This window comes from Prinia subflava, chromosome 9, assembly GCF_021018805.1.
Source record: "Prinia subflava isolate CZ2003 ecotype Zambia chromosome 9, Cam_Psub_1.2, whole genome shotgun sequence".
In the NCBI taxonomy this organism is placed as follows: domain Eukaryota; kingdom Metazoa; phylum Chordata; class Aves; order Passeriformes; family Cisticolidae; genus Prinia; species Prinia subflava.
The window spans coordinates 18,552,304-18,572,998 of NC_086255.1; the positions used below are offsets into that span (position 1 = coordinate 18,552,304).

The 20,695-nt window shown below is 46.6% G+C and overlaps 1 protein-coding gene across 3 annotated transcripts in view; it reads right to left on the reverse strand.

Moving 5' to 3' along the window:
- Nucleotides 1-3,826: 3,826 nt before the first annotated feature.
- SEC31B (SEC31 homolog B, COPII coat complex component) overlaps nucleotides 3,827-20,695 on the reverse strand; it is a 33,853-nt gene continuing 16,984 nt past the window's right edge. For 2 of the 3 annotated variants that reach the window (XM_063405747.1, XM_063405748.1), the window contains exons 12-27: nucleotides 20,448-20,522; nucleotides 19,801-19,881; nucleotides 18,765-18,873; nucleotides 18,184-18,362; nucleotides 17,393-17,519; nucleotides 16,174-16,319; nucleotides 15,819-15,992; nucleotides 15,006-15,185; nucleotides 14,110-14,323; nucleotides 13,395-13,718; nucleotides 12,320-12,358; nucleotides 9,389-9,444; nucleotides 7,985-8,131; nucleotides 7,438-7,554; nucleotides 6,205-6,276; nucleotides 3,827-5,667 (exon numbers count right to left, since the gene is read on the reverse strand). In XM_063405747.1, coding sequence (XP_063261817.1) covers nucleotides 5,488-5,667; nucleotides 6,205-6,276; nucleotides 7,438-7,554; nucleotides 7,985-8,131; nucleotides 9,389-9,444; nucleotides 12,320-12,358; nucleotides 13,395-13,718; nucleotides 14,110-14,323; nucleotides 15,006-15,185; nucleotides 15,819-15,992; nucleotides 16,174-16,319; nucleotides 17,393-17,519; nucleotides 18,184-18,362; nucleotides 18,765-18,873; nucleotides 19,801-19,881; nucleotides 20,448-20,522 — 2,220 coding nt within the window. In that variant the 3' untranslated portion in view covers nucleotides 3,827-5,487. The remainder of the gene's footprint in view (nucleotides 5,668-6,204; nucleotides 6,277-7,437; nucleotides 7,555-7,984; nucleotides 8,132-9,388; nucleotides 9,445-12,319; nucleotides 12,359-13,394; nucleotides 13,719-14,109; nucleotides 14,324-15,005; nucleotides 15,186-15,818; nucleotides 15,993-16,173; nucleotides 16,320-17,392; nucleotides 17,520-18,183; nucleotides 18,363-18,764; nucleotides 18,874-19,800; nucleotides 19,882-20,447; nucleotides 20,523-20,695) is intronic. The other variant, XM_063405749.1, reaches the window with a different exon arrangement.

Below are 20,695 nucleotides of genomic sequence, written 5' to 3' on the forward strand. Positions count from 1 at the left end.
GAAAGTGAAGCACTTTGAAGTTTAATTTATTGCACAGTTACTGTGATGTATACATAACAGTTTTTCCTCTACCACTTATTGTATATATTCTATAGGCTAAGCAAGCAGCAGGAAGATTTGGTTGATGCATCTCTGTTCCCTTGCTGAGGCTAGGGGAGGGACGTAAGCAAGTTGCCAGCTGCAGGACTTGGGGAAGCTCACTGCACCATCAGAGCAATCTTCCCCTGTGCTGCGATAATATCATCTACTTTGCTGTTTGAAGTGTCCTTTAGCCAGACAAGAAGCCAGCAGAGATGTTGCTGGCCATTAGACTTATCTTGTAGCCAATATTTGTAAACCAATAGCCAATGCAATAAATCAGTAGCCAAGTGCTTGCAAAACGCTGTTGTGTCGAAGTGGCTGGGTGTTCTTTCACCCCCTTTTGTGTGTGTACATATAAATTAAGGAGTCCTGGAGATTAAAACACACTGCTTACGCATCTGAGCCTGGGAAGACCTAACCAGTTCCAGCCAGCACAACCTCAGCCCCTACCTCGAGGGGAAAGGATGTGCTCCCTCCTGAGCTTGCCTGAGGGTATATCCAACTGCAAAATGCCACTGCCAGGAGGAAATGGGGTGGGAGGGGGGCAGGCAGGGCCCAGTTGCCCACTACATAGCTGATATATTAAAGACACTCAGCAACCTGTATTTGTCTCTTCATTATCAGTTAGTTCCTTGATTCTAGGACAGTCTGTAGGGAGCAGGAATTTGGACCTAAGGTCTCACCAGAACAAGAGCATTCTTGTCAAGCAAGAATCTGGCCTTTCAAAAATTGCAAGAAATCTTGGCCTATTCTCAGGGAAAACTGAAACACTTCCACTTCACACACAAACCACCACTGTTTGCACAGAGGTTCTTACCAGCACAGTGACCCTGCCAAAGGTCTCTCTTGCATCCCCATCAGCAGTTCCTCTACGTCCCTGGGGTTGGCCACGAAAGGAAAGAGGACACAAGAGCCTCTCGACCACCAGGGAAAGCTCCAGCATGGGCCTCCCTTTTCCTTCTGGCTCTCCCCGTTCCACAGTCAGCTGGAAAAAGCTGTGGAAGCCGTTTCCCTCGCACTCCATCCGTGCCCCGCTGGCACCGCTGCCCCGCGAAGGCCGCGGCAGGGCCCGGGGCCGTGTGGGGCGCCCCAGCGTGAGCCCCGCCGCCACCGCTGCTTCCGCTGGGGAAACGGCGGCAGCGCAGCTGCAGAATGTGCTGACCTCAGCAGCGGCCCCCCTCCCGGCGCACCGAGCCCTCAGCGGTAAAGGCCCCGCTGCCATTGTGGGCAGGATTGGATGCTTCCATGTATTCATTTCGGTTTAATGAAGGCGCATTCCTCAGAGGAGAAATATTTACATTCAGCTTCCCAGGTGGTCACCTTCGCCCAGATGACACACAAACAGGCAGCCCCCCGCTCCCTTTTCCAATCCAAGGCTCTTTAGAGGGCTCGGGAGGAGGGGAGACAGCGGAGGGGGGGGCTGCTGGGGAGCAGAATAGAGAAGGGAACAAAATGCTAATAAATCAGCCAGCCAGCCCTTTTCCCCTCCCCTCAGTGGAGTCAATGGAAAGTGTCATTTCACATGCTAATCCCCCTCCGATCTCTTTACAACACCTTTTCCGAAAAGTGTTTGGGAAAAGTCCTTGTGGCCCGTTTACAGCTCCCCGCCGCTTCAGATTCCTTCTTGTCTAAGGCCGCGGCCCCGGTGTGGGTCTCTCCCTCCAGCAGGGCTCCTTACAAAAAACATCTCAACAAAGACTTTGGAGTTCATCAGCCTCCCACTGAAATTCACAGCTGCTGAACAAACTAATCCCCTCTCTTGGCCTTTCTTCCTTTCAATGGGTTCTTGGCTTCAAAGACACTTTGGGAAAGGACTTTGTGGGGACTCACACTGCTCCCTCAATAGAAGTTAGTGCAAGCATTATCTTCAGAGCAAGTGGCTTTACAAACAAATACTGCCTAACAATCTCTGCCCCTCCAGCTCCCCCAAACACACACAAGCCTAGCCTGCAGACATGATGTTATCTGCCACAGGATTAGAGCTCTGTTCTCTGTGCAGGGATCCTTTCCTGCTGCCCCCTTCCCCCCCAGATTCTTTGTAAACCCAAAGCCTTCTCACCCAACTGCAAATGCTTTCTCTGGTGCCCGGGTGCCGTGAAGCCATGTGCCCACATGGGAGGGGGCACTGCTCACTGCCTGTACATGAGATATTGCCAGAGAGACGGTGCTATAAATGGAGGAACACTTTCCAGCGGGGTTTGAACGGTAATGTACCACACCAGGGCTGCAGAGACAGGGCTTCTGCCACAAGACTCTCCAAGACTTTCAAGCGAGTCACCTCACTTCCCCCTGTGCTTGCTTTCACTATGTTATAAATGGCATTTATAACAACTACAAAGAGCTCCAGGGATGGTGCTTACAGAGGTAAACATGAAGCAAAACAGAGCAACAGAGGGGCAGGTGGGAAGGACTCACATGAAAGGCAGGATACACAGCCAGTCTCTGCATGAGTACCAGCTAGCAGTAACTATGCATGCTGGAGGGAACTAATGTCATGTGTATCTGAGAGATACGTGGAAAATCTGTGCTTATTTCTCAGCAGAAGTGGCCTGAGTTAAAGAGAGCAAAGGGCTGGACTGCGCAGGGTACTATAACTGAATGCTGAAAGGCAGAATCTAAGAAATGCCAGGCTTGTTAAGTGATCTCAGAAAGCTGGGACTTCCCTTACAGACACATTAAGCAAATGTATGCCACCTGGGCTACCCCAGGTAGCCCATTCTGATGCTGCACAAGTGATACCTTTGAAAATCAGCTTTGCTTGCCCCTGCTGGGGGACAGCTGTTAGGGCAAGCTGTTTGCTAACTGCTCCAGACCAAAAGCTCTTCAAGACTCCTTCACACTGGATGTTTGTCTCTGTTGGTAGCAGAACTACAAAAAGGCTTGTTTTCCTTGAATACATGTGGTGTGTCCCTAACACCCAAAACTCCCATATACCCTGGGCCCTTCCCAGCCACAGCCCTTAAAATTTTCACCATCCAAACAATCTTTCCAAGCCTTTGCTTCCTCCCAAGTCCTGCAGCCTTGGGCTGTGTAATACAGTCCTTCATATTTCAGAGTTTCATGTGTGCTGATTGGCAGGCTTGTACATACATGCTAGCTAGCTGACAGAAAAAAAAGATTACATCAGAATTTCTTTCTTTTGTAAGAAGGAAGTTTGATTCCCCCACCTTTTTATCTCAGTACTAGGTTTCAATTCAGGCCTTCTTTCCTCATTAAAGGAATAAATGAAATCGGCCAATAGATTTGTAAGTTATTAACTAATGATAAGAACTGACAATTCAAGGTATAAATTTCCACACAGGTCCAATCCTTATCCTAGTTCAAGCTGCATGGCTTCAGTGGTGTAACATTTATTTCCAGTGGGAGACAATGTCATCAACACCTCTCTGTTTACTTACTGACATACTTGCAACTCTTGAAGTCAAGTGCAAAATCCCCAACACTGCTGAGATTCCCCAGAGAACCCGAGTCTGAGGGCCTTCTTGTGTCTGATGCAGATGAATTGTCACAATGGACACAGGTGATCTGGAGAAGATCAGTGCTCTGACCCTGCAGCCTTAGGGAGTGGGTAAGACCTGAGGTCTCACCACACCAGGACGGACGCTGCCCACAGCAGCAGAGCCTAAAATCTGGTTTGCCCCACACAGTTCTCAACTGCCCCGTCAGTGGATGGCCATGCAGACTGAGGAAGTCTCATGCAGCCAGAGGTGATGAGCCTATGAAAAAAAGCATCACAAACCACAGCTTTTATTTCACTGTTCTGTAATTTCTCAGTGCATCAAACCGCAGCAATAGAAACAACACAGCAGCAACAAAGAGGCACTTTGACCTGGAAAGGAGAGAAATGAGACATGTCCTCTTCCTCCCTTCTCTGATTCTCCTCCCTCCTAAGTCTCATGGTTGATTCGTGTACGTCACTGAACTGCAGGCCCACGATAGCATTATCACTCAAGCAGCAAGCAAAGCAAGTAGGGGCTGGCTGCACCCAAATCTTGGGAATAAGCCTTGCTTTCAGCTATGGATCAGTGATTATGCTGCCTGGTTAGTAAGAAGGATGTTGAGAGAGAAGGCAAGGAGGGAAGAAGAGAGGGAAATATACACACACAAAGATGTACCCTAAAATCCCATCTGCCTCCCCAGACTTCTTCCTCAGAACAGATATGCTTCATTCATCTACTCCCAGAGGAATTGCCACAGTGATGACAAGTCTCAGCACAATCCATATCTTGAAGTCCTGACAGCATCACCTCTTGCAGCATATTCCTACCACCACAGTGCCAAGAGGCCTTTGAGAACTACCTTTGCATGTATCTGTAATTGTAGGCAGTATGAATGCACCATACCTGTAGCAATGAGCTGTCTCTCTCCCTGCTCAAGTCTGTGGTGGTCAGGGTAGCTCAAGAGAGATCTTTGTGGGACTTAAACAAACCCTGCTGCTCCTAAAGTCCCTAGGCCATCTGAAAAACCTGAAGTAGGAAGCCTTTAGATAACACCAGTGGGTAAAAGTCCAGCTGTGCTAAAATAAAAGAAGTGAAAAAGGCCAGGAGCCAGAAAGGGCAGCTTTTAGCCCCAAGACAGGATGTGACTGGGGAGAAACGCACAGAGCACAACCTGCCAACATTCCTGAATGGCAGAGTCCCTGGAACTGGAAAGCAAAATCATCCCTGGACCTGAAACATTGTGGGCTTGAGCCTGCAGCTGATGGGAAAAGATATAAAGGAAGGTGGATAGAGGGTAAACAGGAGACTTGACTTTTAAAAACAAGAGCTGGTTGAAGAAGGAAGAGAACCAAAGCTGGCCCAGAGCAGACTAGTAGTTAGCCCCAGCTGCAGCAGGATATGGGTGCAGAGGTGTGAAGAGTGAGTCAAGGATGAGAATGAAGAAAAAGAAGGAGCCAGGAGAGATCCTTTCTGCAACCCAGCAGAGTGAGGACACACCAACCTAGGTTCCCAAGGCAGGCCAGCTACCACTGAGGAAGTTTACTCTGCAGCAGGGAATAGAGCCTGAGGCTCTTCTGTGGTGGTGCTGCAGGTACCAGCCCTGTTTGTTTCCTGAAAAATAAAAAGCAATGTCAGCCTAGAAGGGAAGGAATTTCCCCTTTGTGCTGGGGATATAGGGAAGAAGAAGGACCTCTGTGCAACCTGGACAGCCTGAAACTGCAATCCCTGGGCTAAAAAGTGGCCTCAGACTAGTAAGAAAGAAGAGAGAAAGAACAGTCTCCAGGAGCTGCAGGCACCAGTGGGCTGTCTGGAAAGTGGATGAGGCCACGTATGCTGGCCTAGCACAGTTCCAGGCACTGGGACAGACCTATTTCTCCAAAATCAGGAGAGTCCACAACCTGCAGCACATCAACAGGTGAGGCAGTCCGCCAGCTCTTGGTGTGCACTGTTCCAGCTGCTTCACACTCTACACATTCAGTTTGCCTGCTATGGTCATGAGGACTTTCAGGATAGGCATGAAACCAGACACCTCACTGAAACTGCTGCTGCTCACAACTTGGGTGTGAACCAGGAGACCTTGTGAGTAGTTCTTAGCCTCAATGCATCGGGCAATTTCGTGGAGACCCATGAGGATGGCTGGAGAGAGCTGTGGAGAGGGAGACAAAATGAGTCAGCATGTTCAGCAATATAACACAGATCTCCCTCCCTCCACACCCTTCCTTACTGTTCTCCACTCCATCTTCACCAAACAGCACCTATACAGACAAGCACTGGCAGGAAGGATAGCTGCTTCTTCCCTTGCTTTCCCAGACCACAACTGCCAGATGGCATCAGCAACTGGCATCACCAGCTTCGCAATTTTCTAAGCTAGTAACACTACGTTCACACTTAACCACTGCCAATTGCCCCTTCCCACCTGGGATCTGTATCCCAGGAGATATAGAAGGGTAAAAGCACCTTGCAGATACATCCTCAGCTTTGCCTTACACTATGTCTGGGCCAAAGTTAAGAAAGAAGATACAAGGCTGGCTGGATTCATGGTCACTACAAGGTTTGGCACTCCCCTTGTCTTCCAAGAGAATATATGCTGGTTACACTGGCACAGACACCAAGACCCACAGCCCAGTGCCAAGGTGGGCTCAGGGACCCAGCTGGAGCACAAGGAACGGTGGCACCTACTTACCGCCTGCTCGCGGAGCTTCTCATACAAACACTCCAGCCGCTGCAACGCGTCCTCCAGCTTCCTGCGCGTTTTCTGAAGCAAAACAGGAATTGCTTGTCTGCCAGAGCTTCAAAGCCATCCTCCAGAGCCAAGGTGCTCTCACTCAGTCCCCCCCTCCCTCTGTCTTTCCACAGCACCTTACAATTCAGCTGCACCTCAGACAGCTAGGGTCTGTGAAACAAGCCAGCCGTGCCCTCACTCTGCACATGTACATATATACACATTCTCTCCCCAACACAGAAAGATGGATTGCCTCTTTTCCCATCTCCCAGCCTAGGCATTCCTCCCTTCTGCCAGTACTTGCAGACCACAGGACAGAGTGACTACTTCCAAAGTGTGAGAAACACCCACTAGTTGACCCATGGGATGTTCAGACAGCTTCACCCTGATTGACTCAAGACAGAACTTCTTCCTGATCTCCTTATGGAAAAGAGGGAATATCCTTCCCACTCTAGGTAACTACTAAGGAAAGTGACTGAGTACTGAAGCTCTGATGAGACTGACCTCATTAACCCCATCTTGAATAATCCACTCACAGGTAACTTATTCCATGAACACAAATGCCTGGCTCTGGGGATGGCTGGAACAGGCCTGGAAGCCACAGGAGTTCAGGTGCCTTGCACTGCTGTACAGAGCCAGCTATTCAACCACCACCTGAGTCAAGTGCTTAAGCCCAAACCAACAGGCCCTTCTGTCCATAGAGAGAACCTTTCGATTATCCCCCAGAAATTGCAATTCACCCAATGTGATGTGCCAATAGCCTTTCGGGAACCAGGCTGGAGAAATTACAGTTACTTGGACACAAAGACTGTTTGGCTTTCTCTTCCACCCGGGATATCTCAGCCTTTCCCTCTAAGCTCTAAAGATAGCTGGTAATACGAGCTCTGCAGGAGCTATCTGCAGATCAAGCCAGTGAAACTGAATTAGCTGAGTAAATTCTACTTTCCTTAAAAGAAAGACCCGGGAGGACAGAATGATTGCTCCAAGAAGGCAATGAGAAGCAGTGGATAAAAGTTAGAGAATGCATCTCAGCTCCCAAAGATGAATAAGCCTGCAGCCTAAAGGAAGGAGGCAAATGGAGATTAACGTGGTTATAGGGACAAGACTTTTCCTCTCTACTCAACCAAAAGAAGGAAGCACCAGTCAAACATCTATAACGGAAAAATGTCAAAGATCAGAGAAGGGAGGACTTACTGGATCAGTGGCAACAGCTGAGCAGCGTTGCACCAACCCTTCAAATGTAGCCTTCAAAGCCTGGTGCTCAGGGGGCAGCTCCTTCCTCTCAATACTTTCCGCAGGTAGCTGGTGATACTGACAAAAAAAAAAAAAAAAAAAAGCAGCTGAACGAATGCAACAGGACCATGAAAGGCTGGAGCAGGTAGATTCCCCTCTTCAAACTAGAGAACAGAGAGAATTTCACCCCTTCATAAAACCCAGAGAATATCTGGAAGCATAGAGTTAGGTTAACTTCACACTGTGATACAGCTCCAAGCCTCTGTGGATTCTCAACTTCCAGCAGGCTGACAGCCTGCCTGGTCTCCCTCGCTCTCTCCCACCCATAGCCAAGTGTCATTTTTCCAACCTGCCAACTCCTCTAATGCTCAGACAGAGATGCCTGGTAGGGGCTAGGGAGCAACATAAGCCCTCTGCAGCTGCCAAGTAGCAAGAACCTCAAAAGCTGAGTTGTTTTTCTACTTGACAAGATGCTGGTGCCTGGGGAATGCCCCACTTTCCCTGGTACCTGTAGGCTGCCTTCCTTGGGTGCTCCTGGGGGTGTCTGGCCAGATTCTTGCAACCTGGATAGCTGAGGATGGATCCCTTGGGGTTCAGCAGGCAGGCCCATTACTGGAGCTGTGATGGGGGCCAGAGGAGTAAATTTCTCAGGCAACTGTCAGCAAAGAAAGGAAAGAAAAAAAAAAAAAAACAATCAAGAAAACCAAGTCCAAGGAAGAAGGGTTGGTTGCTTCTCCACAGAAAAATTCAACATCCTTTCTAACTTGAAGAATCTCCAGTTCTCAAGATGATGAAAGAACATATCCCTGCTCTTTCAGCCCCTGACTCAGAGAATGGGGCCCTTCCTCTTCCATCCTATATGAACAGTCAAAGTGACAGCAAGAAAACCCCTCTGGAATTGTTCAATCAAACAGATCCGTTACCCCTGAGAGCACTGGTCCTCAGAAAGCCGCTTGGTCTCTGCAACGGCACGAGTCCTGAATGTAGAGATTAGCAGCAGTAAAGTGTCCAACTGAGCAAGTATTGGGGAAAATCCCACGACATGGGGGGAGATTCCTCTTGCAAACACTTCATCATGCCCCTGCTAAGCCAGAGAGTCATGACAGATTCTCTCCAACAGGGCTAGATCAAAAGGAGATGGCTTTAACAAGAGGCTAATCCTGTTGTAGTGAGCACAGCCTGAAGCAGGTTCCCAGCTATGCTGCCAGAAAAAAGGGCGAGAAGTCTGTTCCAAGCTAAAGAAGAGGAGTGGGGGGTGGGAAGGATGCCAAAGAAGCTTCTTGTCACACCTGCCAGCAGGCAGCAGTGATAGAAATGGGGTATTGAGAGCATTTGTTGCAGAAGAGCTCAGCTCACAGGCCCTCCAGTGCAATCACAAGGCAGAGAGCTACAGGACCAACCCGGCAGGCAGCTCACAGCTACACCTGTCCCAGCCTCTCTCAGCACATGTGCCTTTTCATTTGTTATCAGCATCTAAGGAAAATCACTGTTAGTCCACCGTGCTGAGGGACAATGCTGCCCCTAGCTGTCAGGAGTGAAGAGAATTTGACCTCCCCAGCCACTATCAAAAAAATTGTGTAGGCAAGGGCATAAGATTAAATCCATATTTTTAACAACAAATTACTGTAGGCAACCTGGGAAGTACTGAAAGAGGATGCAACATTAGAACTGATAATCATGTTACAAAACAGTCACCCTGCAGAAAGGCATGTGACTTTGGATGGGAAAGAGTCAAGATTACTTAGACTCCAGGCCTAGCCATGCATGCAGTGCAGATGTAGACAGAGCAACGTAGACATAGACAGGGATAGAGAATGGCAGAGTTTGACAGCAAGCATTTATAGGACTGTATCTGTAACATGGAACTCCCTGGCTAAAAGATAACCAACACATATTGTAGCTGAAAACTTACCTTTTTCTTTTGAAGGCCACCTCTTCCAGTAGAGGGATCACTCCAAGATTCCTGAGCTGCCAGGACAGAGGACAAGACACAAACCTCAGACTGTGAGAAGCTGGTTGCAGCAACAATTCACAGCTGCTTGCAGAGTTTCGAACTTCCTTCAGGAGAAGGCCCTTTGGCTTTAATTCCCTTGTCACTGCACTTTTAGACTGTTTCAGCTGAGGAATTTCAAACCCGGCTCACAGGCCCATGAGATGCTTTTGCTTCCCCCTCCCTTCCTTAATTTCATTCTTAGTATTCAAGTGTGTGCACAGCCTTCATGAGGTGATGTCTGATCAGACTGAACTGGCACACACCCACTCCCACACAGGAATATTTTTTTAACTACCTGAAGCTTTCTAGATCCTGTATAAGCTGCAGAAGTCAACCTCAGAGTCAGGCCTGAACCTTGGTGGGGACCTGCATAAGTGTGCACCTCACATTTCAGGAAGTTCTTGGGGTTCCCCAGAGAATCTGGCACTGTGGGAGCACAGCAAGAACTGTGCTACAGGTGAGAGGGCTTCTCACCAGCACTCACAAGAATGCTCATGGTGGCAATCCAAAGGAATACAGGCTGTTCTGATAAAGTCAGAAAGATTTAGGTGCGGGTTCCCTTCCAAAATCATGTTCAGAACCAAAACTTAGCAAAATTTGCTGACTGCAAAATAGAAGGGAATAGACTTAACTAGTAAATGCTTTGGGAGCAAAGAAGTGTCTCAGCAGATCCTTCTGTGGTACTCTAACCTCACTCTAGGTAATTTAAAATCCATCAGACAACATGACATCAACAGACTTGTGTCCACTCTTCATTCTGCAAAGGTCAAATTGCAACTACCTTGTCTGCTGCTGTCCTGTAAAGGTACCTGCATCTTTAGACAAAACCCCAGTATTAATAACCTCCATCCCATGAGACAGGAATAATCTGTGAGAAAACAGAGTAATTCTAAGAGGGCAATATCAGAATTGCTGGAGCTCTGAGCCATACTTAATGAGCAACTGATCCTGAACTGAGCTTTAAAAATCACAGGGGAAAGATGCAAAAGGTGCTTCATTACTTTAATTACCTTTATTATTAAAATTCTGGCAGCCTCTTTTTGCCCTCCCTTTTCCCATGATTTCAAGACTCGCTCTCTGATGAGTTTGGATCAGAAGTTTAATTAAGTTGGCACCTATTTCTAGCTTGGGCATTCTGTGCCCTAGAACTCTGCTGGCCCCCACTGAGTCTGTGGCCTAGCAGTCCTTGGCACTATTCCAACCCAGTAGCACTCTGTATCCTCACTAGAAACAGCTATTTAAATTATGCTGTTTAAGCCAGGCACTTAATCATCAGACATGAGAGGCCAACAGACCCTGGTGCATTTTGCTGGGGTGAAATGCTATCCTCCCTATGCTACTGGTGAAATAGGATTTCTCACCATCCCTGAAAGGAGTGCCCCATGGCAGCAGTCCCCAGCAATGCCTGTCCCAGAAAAACAAGACCATCAGAGGCTGGAAGCAGGGATTATCCTGGCCAGAAAGGAGATGAGCCAACATCTTGCTGTCCTTCACCTTGTCCCTGACACTCTCAGGAACTTGGGATTTCTACAAGTGGAGGTGTCTGTTCATTGTGGTAGTAATAATTTTAATGAGCTGTAGATACTATGTTCAGGAATTTCCAAAGCAAGCAATTTTGGCCAGTCAGATTGAGTGATTTTACAGTCCCTTTTCTGTAGGGAAAAGGCTATGTAAAATCACTTTCTGTTTTTTCCCAGATTAAGAAAAATACACATCAAAACCAGAACAATAATAGCAGGCAAGAAAGTACTCTCAAGGAAGCCAGTTATCACTGCTGAACCAAACATGCCATACATTGCCATTAAAACTGGGGGCAAATACTCCCAGGAGAAGGGAATTTCTCAGTAGTGAATTCCTGAAAGGCATCTTCAGCCTAAGGAAGTGCTTGAAATCCTTGCCATGGAATCATCTTCCCTTAAAGGGAAAAACAGAGGTATTTTGTTTCTCTGCTGAAGGGACAACTTCCTCTCTGGAGCCCCACTCTGCACAGCCAGACTGCTTGGGGGTATAAGTACCTAGAATTACTAGGATTTCCTAAATAAAGCTGTGAGATTTGTGCCTGGTAGATGGTCCCACCAAAAAGCAGCAATCACTGCAGCGACAGACCACAAACACATTGAGCCTTACCCCACTGACAATGTAGATTAGAAAATTACTACCTGCCAACACCAGTGAATCCAAAGGAGAGAAATCAGTACCAAGTATCAGAAAACCCCTTGGGTCCAAATTTTCAGGAACAGTCAAACCAAGATTCAAAGCCAAACCTCACCCTTTAACTAAAGCCAAAAGGGATTTCCAGTTCCCCTTGGAAGAGAACCCCGAAATTCTGCTTGGGAAGCTGTACTCCACCACTTCTTCTGCTGGGATTTCACCTCTTCTGAAGCACGGGGAAAACACAAGCAAAACCATGCACAAGGCTGGGAGAGTAACAGGGAGAGACGAGTTACAACCACTGGCCTGTTCCTTGCCTAGAGAACCAAGGCAGGAAAACTGCCTGCTTCCCTGTCCTGCTGGCCCAGCAACTGCCTGAAAAGACAGACTGAAAATGGACTAATACCTCCAGAACTGGAGGAAAATAGAGAAGGAAGAAGTGGGAGACGCTATTTTCTGTACCCAGACTCATGAGTAAAAAAGCACAGTACTTTTATTTCACTTCCAATATCCCCAGCTGTCATTTACTAGTCCTCAGGACAGATGTGTTCCCTACCCCACCTGTACAGCTCCCCAGGCATGCGAGGAAACCACAAACAGCAGTGAGCATGCACGCATGCACACACATCAAAACATGCATTTCACTGGAAGCAACAACATTGCCTGCCCCACAAGTCTGGAGGTTTCTCTGGGTACTACCTGCATGATCCGTGTGGGGATCTAGCCAAGGGAAGAAACCTGAAAATCAAGGCAGGGTGGAAAAGGCATGATCACCAACAGCTTTCACTCAGTGAGTAATTTCACTGGACTATTATGCCAAGAAGCTTTTCAGGAAGGGATTTGTCCAGCTGTAGCTTAGAGCCTTTGGTGTGTAGTCCCCACAGACTCCCTAGTGGGATTTGCTATCCTTGGTTAAACACAGGTCAGCAAAGGATTTCAGGTGAAGGCAAATATCATAGCCTCAGTTCCTTCACTCTCAGCAAACATGGGGCTTGGAGAAGCATCTGCTCAAAAATCTATGGATTGTCAGCCTTGTTGTTAGAGATCTCCACAGCCTGGCTAAGCCTGGCCCTTGAGACAGCAAACAGAGAATCAACAAACACCAGATATTCTGGGACATACAAGGAATGCCCATCCATGGGGAAATAGGTCCAACAACACTTTCTATTCATCATGCTAGTAAGGACCTCACACGGTAGACTGGATTCAAACTGTAGACCCAGAGGGGTATAAAACACTGCAGTGAGGAATCCAGAAGTGATTCCCAGGCAAGCCCTTTATGACAATAGGAAGAAAATGGGAGCACGAGAGCACAGCAGTCAGAGGAATTTAATCCTGAAGCTAAGTAAGGGGTATCTCATGGACAGAGAAGCTCTCCCACCATTTCAAATACACTTCTCATGTAAGTTGCATAAGCAAGGACGAAATGAGCAAACCTTCTACCAGGCATTCCTTGGTAACCACCACCCTTTCCATCAGAGCAGATGCTTTTGGAGTAGATGACTCTTCAGGGTGCACTGAGGACCTGAAGAGACATCATCTTGCAACCACAGCCTGGGAGACAGAACAACTGAGCAGGCTGAATGAAACCGTCACCATTGTTGTGTTTCACCACCACAGCAAGACTCAGCACTCTGTGCCTGTAAGGTTTACCTCAGCACCACATCCAGCCTTCATGGAGAAAGACCAGACCTCAGAAGATCCATGTCCATTACATACTGAAAACCCCACCTGGGCTTGTCCTGGACACACAGGTCACACAAGCAGTACTTACCTGTGGGAGGAGGAGGAATGGCTGCTGGCAGTGGTTTGGTAGATGGAGCTCCAGGACCTCCCTGAGGATAACCCATGTTCATGGGGCAGTTGAAAGGTGCTGAAGAGAAGTCTAGAGGAGACTGGTTTGCCACAGGGGGAGGACAAGCTGCAGGAAGCTGAGATGATGGGACTGAGGCTGGAGTGAAGAGGGCAGGTCTGGGTGGTGGAACACCAGGAGGTGTCATGGGCATGGACTGTCCTGGCAGAGAGGGCTGGTTGGAGAAGGGAGGAGGACCAACAGGTCTGACTCCCACTGGTGCAAATGGCTGAGACTGTGACACAGCTACAGACAACAAAGAGAGTGTATCAGCATATTTGTTTCATGTGCCAACTACTCATGACACTATCCTTCTTGGTAGTAAACTTTCCCTTCTTCAAGCCACACCCTTTAATATCTGTGTCCCCCCTAGCCCAGGCTACATCAGTCAAACCATCACCAAGCCAGCTGTGGCTTTTTCACCCCTCTGTATGCTTACTATCAGCACACATGCAGCAACAGTTACTACAACTAGATAGGTCAGAAGCACTGAGAAGCCTCTTAGACAGCTGACTTGTTATTTGTCAGTACAATAGGCCTGTGAGAAAAACAACTAGAGCAGCCACCCACGTTGAAGGCTTTAGTCTCAGAAAGCCTAGAAATGGACACAATGCCCAGACAATCAGATAATGCTTACCTGGCCCTGAGACAGTTGCTGGATTCAAGCCCAAGTTGTACTGTGGATATGGGTGCCCCCTGGAATAGACACTTGTTTGTGGACCCGTGCTGGCCTGGGACGGGACAACGTGGTGAGGTGTCACAGACATAGCTGGCACTGGCTGAGGTGTGAAGAGGGAAGGCACTGAAGGCTGAGATGGTGCTGAAGGGGCAAATGATGCCTGATAGTTGGGCTGCAATTAAAAAACAAAGAACTTGCAAATGGCCGACAGAGTCATATGCATACACATACTAGCAGATGCAAATTCTACCCCTGTCACATCTCAGGCAACAGAAGCTGCTGGTGCCCTGGATGCACTCAGTCAAAGGCCTTTCCCACCACATAACTTGCTCAACAAGATGAGCACCACACTCTTCAGAGTATTCTCCAGCTCTCAAAAGGATTAGTCCTCAGGAGCAAGTTCCCATATAATGACTTCCTGAAAGCACAACCAGAGGAAATAATGAAGGAACAATAATGGAATAATAGAAGTCGGAAGCAAGACTTTGGTAACAGTCTTCTTGTGCAAGAACTGAGATGAAGGCATACTACACTAATTTTACTAAGATATCAGGGTAAGATGAGTATAGGAAAATGACCACAGCCCCTTTCATCCTAAGATCTGAGATCTTAGTGGATCACTACAATAGTAACATTCTCCTCCAGGGACTGCAAGTAGGACAGGGCTATGTGAAAAGATGCCAGACAGCTTATTTTGGATTGTCACAGAGCTTGTGTTTGCTCCAGTGAAGGACATCACTGAGGAGTTCTTCAGTGTCTGCAGTTTGTCATCTCATATTACTTCATATGCCTTCCACAACCCAGTAGCCTTCTTCCCTCTTCCCAAATCATGAACATCTGAGTTTAGGGCCTACCTTCTGCTGATGTCTGGAACCTGCTTTGTGGGCTGCTCCTTCAAGGCTGGAACCACCTTTGGCTGCTGTGGGTTTAACCCCTACATTGACAGGAGTGTAGGGAAAAGGGGGTGGCTGCTGATCACCCACATTGTCTCCTTGAGCATGGAAGAGCCGGTCTCGGAGCTGTTCAATCAGGAGCTGAAACAAACTCCGCTTCAGAAGAAGCATTTTGAGAGCCCCAGATGGAAAATGCTGGGGAGGTATTTAAAGTAGACCCTGATCTAAAGCATTATGAATCAAACTGCAAAACTAACCATGTCCCCAACAGCCACCAGGTAAAAAAACCTCAGCAAATGGTAAATTACAATCTGGGACATCACCTGCCATAGTGCCAGGCAGATGAAGTTTCCCTGATCCTTCTCCCAGTCTTTAGAGTATTCCCTCCCCAAACCCTACCCACATTTAGGCACTAATGGACTTATTTCAAATTGCCACATGACCTCTCCATTCCCTTCCTCTACCAGCTAGTTTCAAGAAGAGAGGCAGCTTCCCTGGAGAGCTGCTTCCCAGTGTTGTTATCCATCAACCATTTTACAGCTCCTTTCCTTTTCCTTGAATCAAAAGCACTATAAAGAAAATGCAAATGAAGGACAAACCCATATCCTGGAACACCTTCCAGGACCTCTATTATTCCTCCTCTATTCTCAAGTTAGCATAACTAAGGTGAAACTTCTTGTCCTGGTGCATGTGAAAATCCCAGCTCTCTCTCATACAAAGCATCATATTCCCCCCTCTCCTACTCTTTCCCACAACAGCTTGCTGCTCACTCACCTCTTTAGAGCTGCTGGGTAGGTAATTCATTGCAGCTGCCAAGCATCCTTGTGATGCCAGGAGATTGGCATACTGGGTGATGCGTTCTGCCAAGACAGGGCCTGGTGCTGGTCCTGCTGTGCCTCGGAGCAGCTCAATGGACCTGCTTAGCACCATCACCTTCTCGATAAGATCCTGAATAAGCCAGGGGAAGGAAGAAATAAGACTACTCAGAATCTGACTAACTTTACTGGTCCATCTTGTGCTGAGACAATACCAGATGGCTCTGACAGATACCCTGACAGGAAAATGTGAACAGTTCAGGGCTACCAGACTGGCCTAAAGAGGAGTCAAACCAACATCATAACATCTGTACCTGTAGGGCAAGTGGTGATGAAGTCTCGTGGTTTTTTACCCAGCATTCCACCAGCCTCTCCACATTGCCTGATGAGATATAGCAGAGGCAGGCATCATTGGACAGGGCTGCATCTCCCTCTGACTCCAGGCGGGCACCCAGCATGTCTAGAGAGGAAGACATGCAGCCAACATTTAACACACTCCCCTTTGGAAGAGCTCATTAACTTCAATGCTTTGAATCTGCACCTAATTAGAGTCACAGAATCATTTAGATCAGGAAAGAACATCCTGATGTTGATATAGTTAGACTAGTTATACTCTAACTATAAACCTAGAACTGCCAAATCCCACTGAACCAAGATTTTAAGTGCCACATAGACTTGTTTTTTAAGTAACTCCAGGGATGGTGACTCCACCACTTCCCTGGACAGCCTGTTCCAATGCTTGACAACCCGTTGAGTGTAGGTGGTTTTCCTAATGCCCAATTTAATCTTCCCCTGGCTGTTTCTTCTTCTGCTATCACTTGCTATTTTGGAGAAGTACAACCTCCTTTTGGGTAGTTGTAGAGAGCCGTAAGGTCACTCCAAACCTCCTTTTCTCCATGCTAAACAACCCCTTAGCTGCTCCTCATAAGACTTGGGATCTAGACCCTTCATCAGCTCCATTGCACAACTGTTTGATAACAGAGAAATGGGAAGGAAACTCAAAGGCAACCCGGTTGACAAAAAAACCCTTTTTCTATATCTGCCAATTTTTATATGTCTGTATAAACACGTAAAACAAAAATGACAGATGAGTTCAGTGAAAAAATCCAACACATCTTTTTTAAATTTCCAAAGGAGGTGTGGGAATCTCCAGGCAATAGTAGGGTGCTGAAATCTGTTTTAGATGGAATGAAGCCCACTGGACCTTTTACTGTAAACAAAATATCTTTCTCTACAGAATAAAAATCACCCTCTTCATGTCTCAGCCTAGGGACAGCATCTATCCCTGGTTTTTTTCCATGCTTCTTCCAGAGGTCACAGGAAATATCCACTTATACAACTTTATACCATGATTCTCAGCTATGGTGTGCACCTATCATTCTCCTAACTCAACAGTCCACACTTATTTAAGTTCTGGGTAGGTGTAATGAGTAAGAAGTGCTTTCTTTTCTTAACTCTATCCACTTCTTTCTGTAAGCATGCAGAGGTACCCCCTGCAAGGGAAGGTGTATCAGAACATAGTACACTGCATACCACAGAGCTGAGTGTAGTCCTCATGCTTTGAATATGTTAACAAGATGGCCAGTGCCTCCTTCCAGCACCGTAGATCACATGTGCAAACAATATCTTGCCAGTTCTGCTGCACAATGGAGGAGAGCAGCTGTAAGGGAAGCAGAAGGCCTGTCAGTCACTGAAGACAAAGATAAGCTGACAGTCTAAGCAACAGATCACTTTCAAACATGCTTGCCACCATGCAGTGACTTTCTCACTGTACATTAAGGTCCAACAATCTCAGCATCCCTATGTTAACGTAGTACTTGGAAAATGATGCCTCTAAGGAAAGTAAAATGGCCCAACAAAGCATTTAAAAGAATATGGAAACAGCCACACTAGACAAGACTAAAGATCTAACACGTATCTTGTTTCAGAGCAGCTTATCAATGGCTGGGAGCACAGTGTTAAGATATCCCAACCTCTGTTACACTTCCCATTTGTAAATTAATAAGCTAGGAACTTCCTAGTTGAGCTGTAAAGGGGCAGCATGTACCACAGGTTACAAGCATGGGAAGCTGAGACAGAAACCATTAAAAAAAAAACAACAAAAGGGAATAGAGAACACAGACATACTACACAGACAACATAAGATTGTCATAAAACTACCAAGATATTAGAGTAAATGTCACTTCAGTAGGAGATACACAGATTCTGCTGACATTCCACTTCCTTCATTGAAGAAAAAGCATTTTCACATATATTCAGAGAAACATTTAGGAAGACAGCACACACCTTCCCCTGCTCAGTGTGTACACAAAACCATCACTCACCACAGAGAGATTTGTTTTACGCTTGGCAAAGTAGCGCTTCTGGGTTTCCTTTAGGAGGTTATCCCCACCAGCTATGGCTAAGATGATGGCATCAGCAAAGCGCTCTGCTCGCATGCACAGCTCCACTGCACCCTCAAAATTCCCCAACAAAAGGGCTTGGCTGATGAGTCCATCTGTATCTACAGAGGTGAGAAGCAGAGTCAAACCAAAGAGTCATCACTCAGATTCATTGATGATGGTTGTTTTAAAGGGCAGGCAGTAAAACGCAGTAACAGCGTAAAGGCCAGCTAAAAGAAAATGTGGAAACTCAAAAAGCCCCACTCATTTGACTCTAAGTCAAATAATTTTAATCACTCTAAGTCTTCCATCATTTAGAAGATTCTTCTATATTTTTAATGGGTTTCTTAGCTGGGAGAAGTACTTCTATGCTCAATGAGATATGCTGCATGACACTTGAAGGGGTCATATGTTTTAAAAGTATAAGTCTGCTGGAGTCAACTAGATTCTTCCTGGTCTCTCAATTTTCTGGTTTCCCCTCCTCTCCCCTTTTCCTAAGAGGGCAGAAACACTATGTAACATACCTTCTGTGACAGGAATCTCCAATGTGCTCATATTCTGTGGGATGAGGTTATCAAAAAAGGCTGAAGAGGAAGAAACAGCAGCTACATCATCGCTGGAATTCATCAAAAGCTGTGCAAAAAGTGCAAGAGTTTATTTAATTCACTGCACACACATATCCTACCCAAAACGGTTTAGTGGATTACAGGGTGGTATGGAGCTGTTCTCCATTTGGTTGTACATGCTCATATAAATCTAATTTCAGTTTGGAAACTCCTGTCACTGCACAATCAATCTGCACAGTTTCACAAGGGAAGCAACAAGAGCAGTGCTGCAACTGACAAAGCTTAGGAGATTGATGGTGCAAGGCATTCAATGCCAACAGCACTGCTGGGCAGCATTTGTCAACTCAACTGTCAGCACTTGAGCAAGCTGAACTATTTTGGATGGAACAGACACAAGACAAACAGGTAAAATCTGTAAATAACAGATTGGATCACAGCCATGCGTGGTGCTTTACTGAAACGTAGGACACAATTGCTACTCCCAGAATATCTCAGCCAGTGTTTGTGGCTTGTGAAGATAATTACCAATCAGAAGATAGAAGTTTTAGATACCTCAGAGGAGAAAAATTTACAGTGAACCAGGCCTTGGAAGGCATCTGAAGATGAACATCTTCAAATTATGTGAAAATACATTTCAGAGCATAGAGATGAAAAAGAAAGAAATACCACAGCAGAAGCTTCACATTGGAAATCCAGAACAGTAGCCTCAAGTTAAGCTGGGCTGAGGCTAATTCTGCCACTGAAGAAATCAACACAGGTGAAGCAAACCTTCTTGCAGGAATAAAAGCCAAGAGTCCATCACTATTCACTGATTTGTTTTAAAGCCAGAAGGGAAAGTTATTGTCATTTATTCTGACCCTGTGAGGGTCTGACAGGCCTGTGAACTGCACTCTGCAATGTCAGCACTGAGTCCAGCAAGTTGTGGTTGGAATTAGACCCCAGTTCATTCTACCCCCCTCTGCTCTCCCAAGCTGGCAAGTGGTACAGGACATACCTGATCTGGTGCAGCATTTGTATCACCTGCCTCAGGAAGGGGCTGTTTATCTGGGATCCCATTACTCAAACATGAGGCAATCTAGAAAAGTAACGGACACACAAAGAGCAAAGCCAAGTAAGCACCTGGACAGCAAAACTACCAAGAGACTGGCAAGTCCCAGACATAATTCCCCAACACTTTCACCAGTTTGAAAACTTCTACCTCACCCTATTCCTGACTGGCTGCCTATCAGTGACTATTTATCCTTTTCATAGCATTATCCATCAGTACTGTGCCAGACTGCCTCCACCTGTCACCTTCTTCCCAGCTGAAGAATCCCCTGAGATGCAGAGAGCTGAATGCTAAAAGAAGCTCTCCCAGCTGCACTGTTGTTAAACACTTCCCAGTGCACCAACAACTGAAAGCAAGGTAACTGGGCTCAAGATCCCTTTGACTTGATTCAGTACAGCTACAGTCACACCCTTCCAAGTGCTTGCATTTGCTTTTTAGTGGGGTATACTTCACATGACTCCCAGCTGAAATTTCACACAGTTTGGTCTTTTGTGTGCTGTGAGATCACTTGCTCAGTTCCAGTAGGACCCTACAACTCTCCTGAAGCAGCTTTAGTCCTGTAAAGGTTTCTATCTATTGGAAATATCCCTTACCTTTTTTTGAAGATCCTCTTTACTGTAGCCCAGCAGCTTGAGAAGTTTAGTCCTGGACTCCTGCTCCAAATTCACCTGAATCACAATGGATGTTAAAAAGACAAAAAATAAGTAAAATAATAGACATCTACACACTGACAATAGTTAGCTGCTTCTGGCAGCGGCAAAGTTTAGAGCCCAGTTTATAGATAAAGAATTCAACTATGAAATGTCAACCTAATAACTATTGTGTAAAGATGTATGGAATT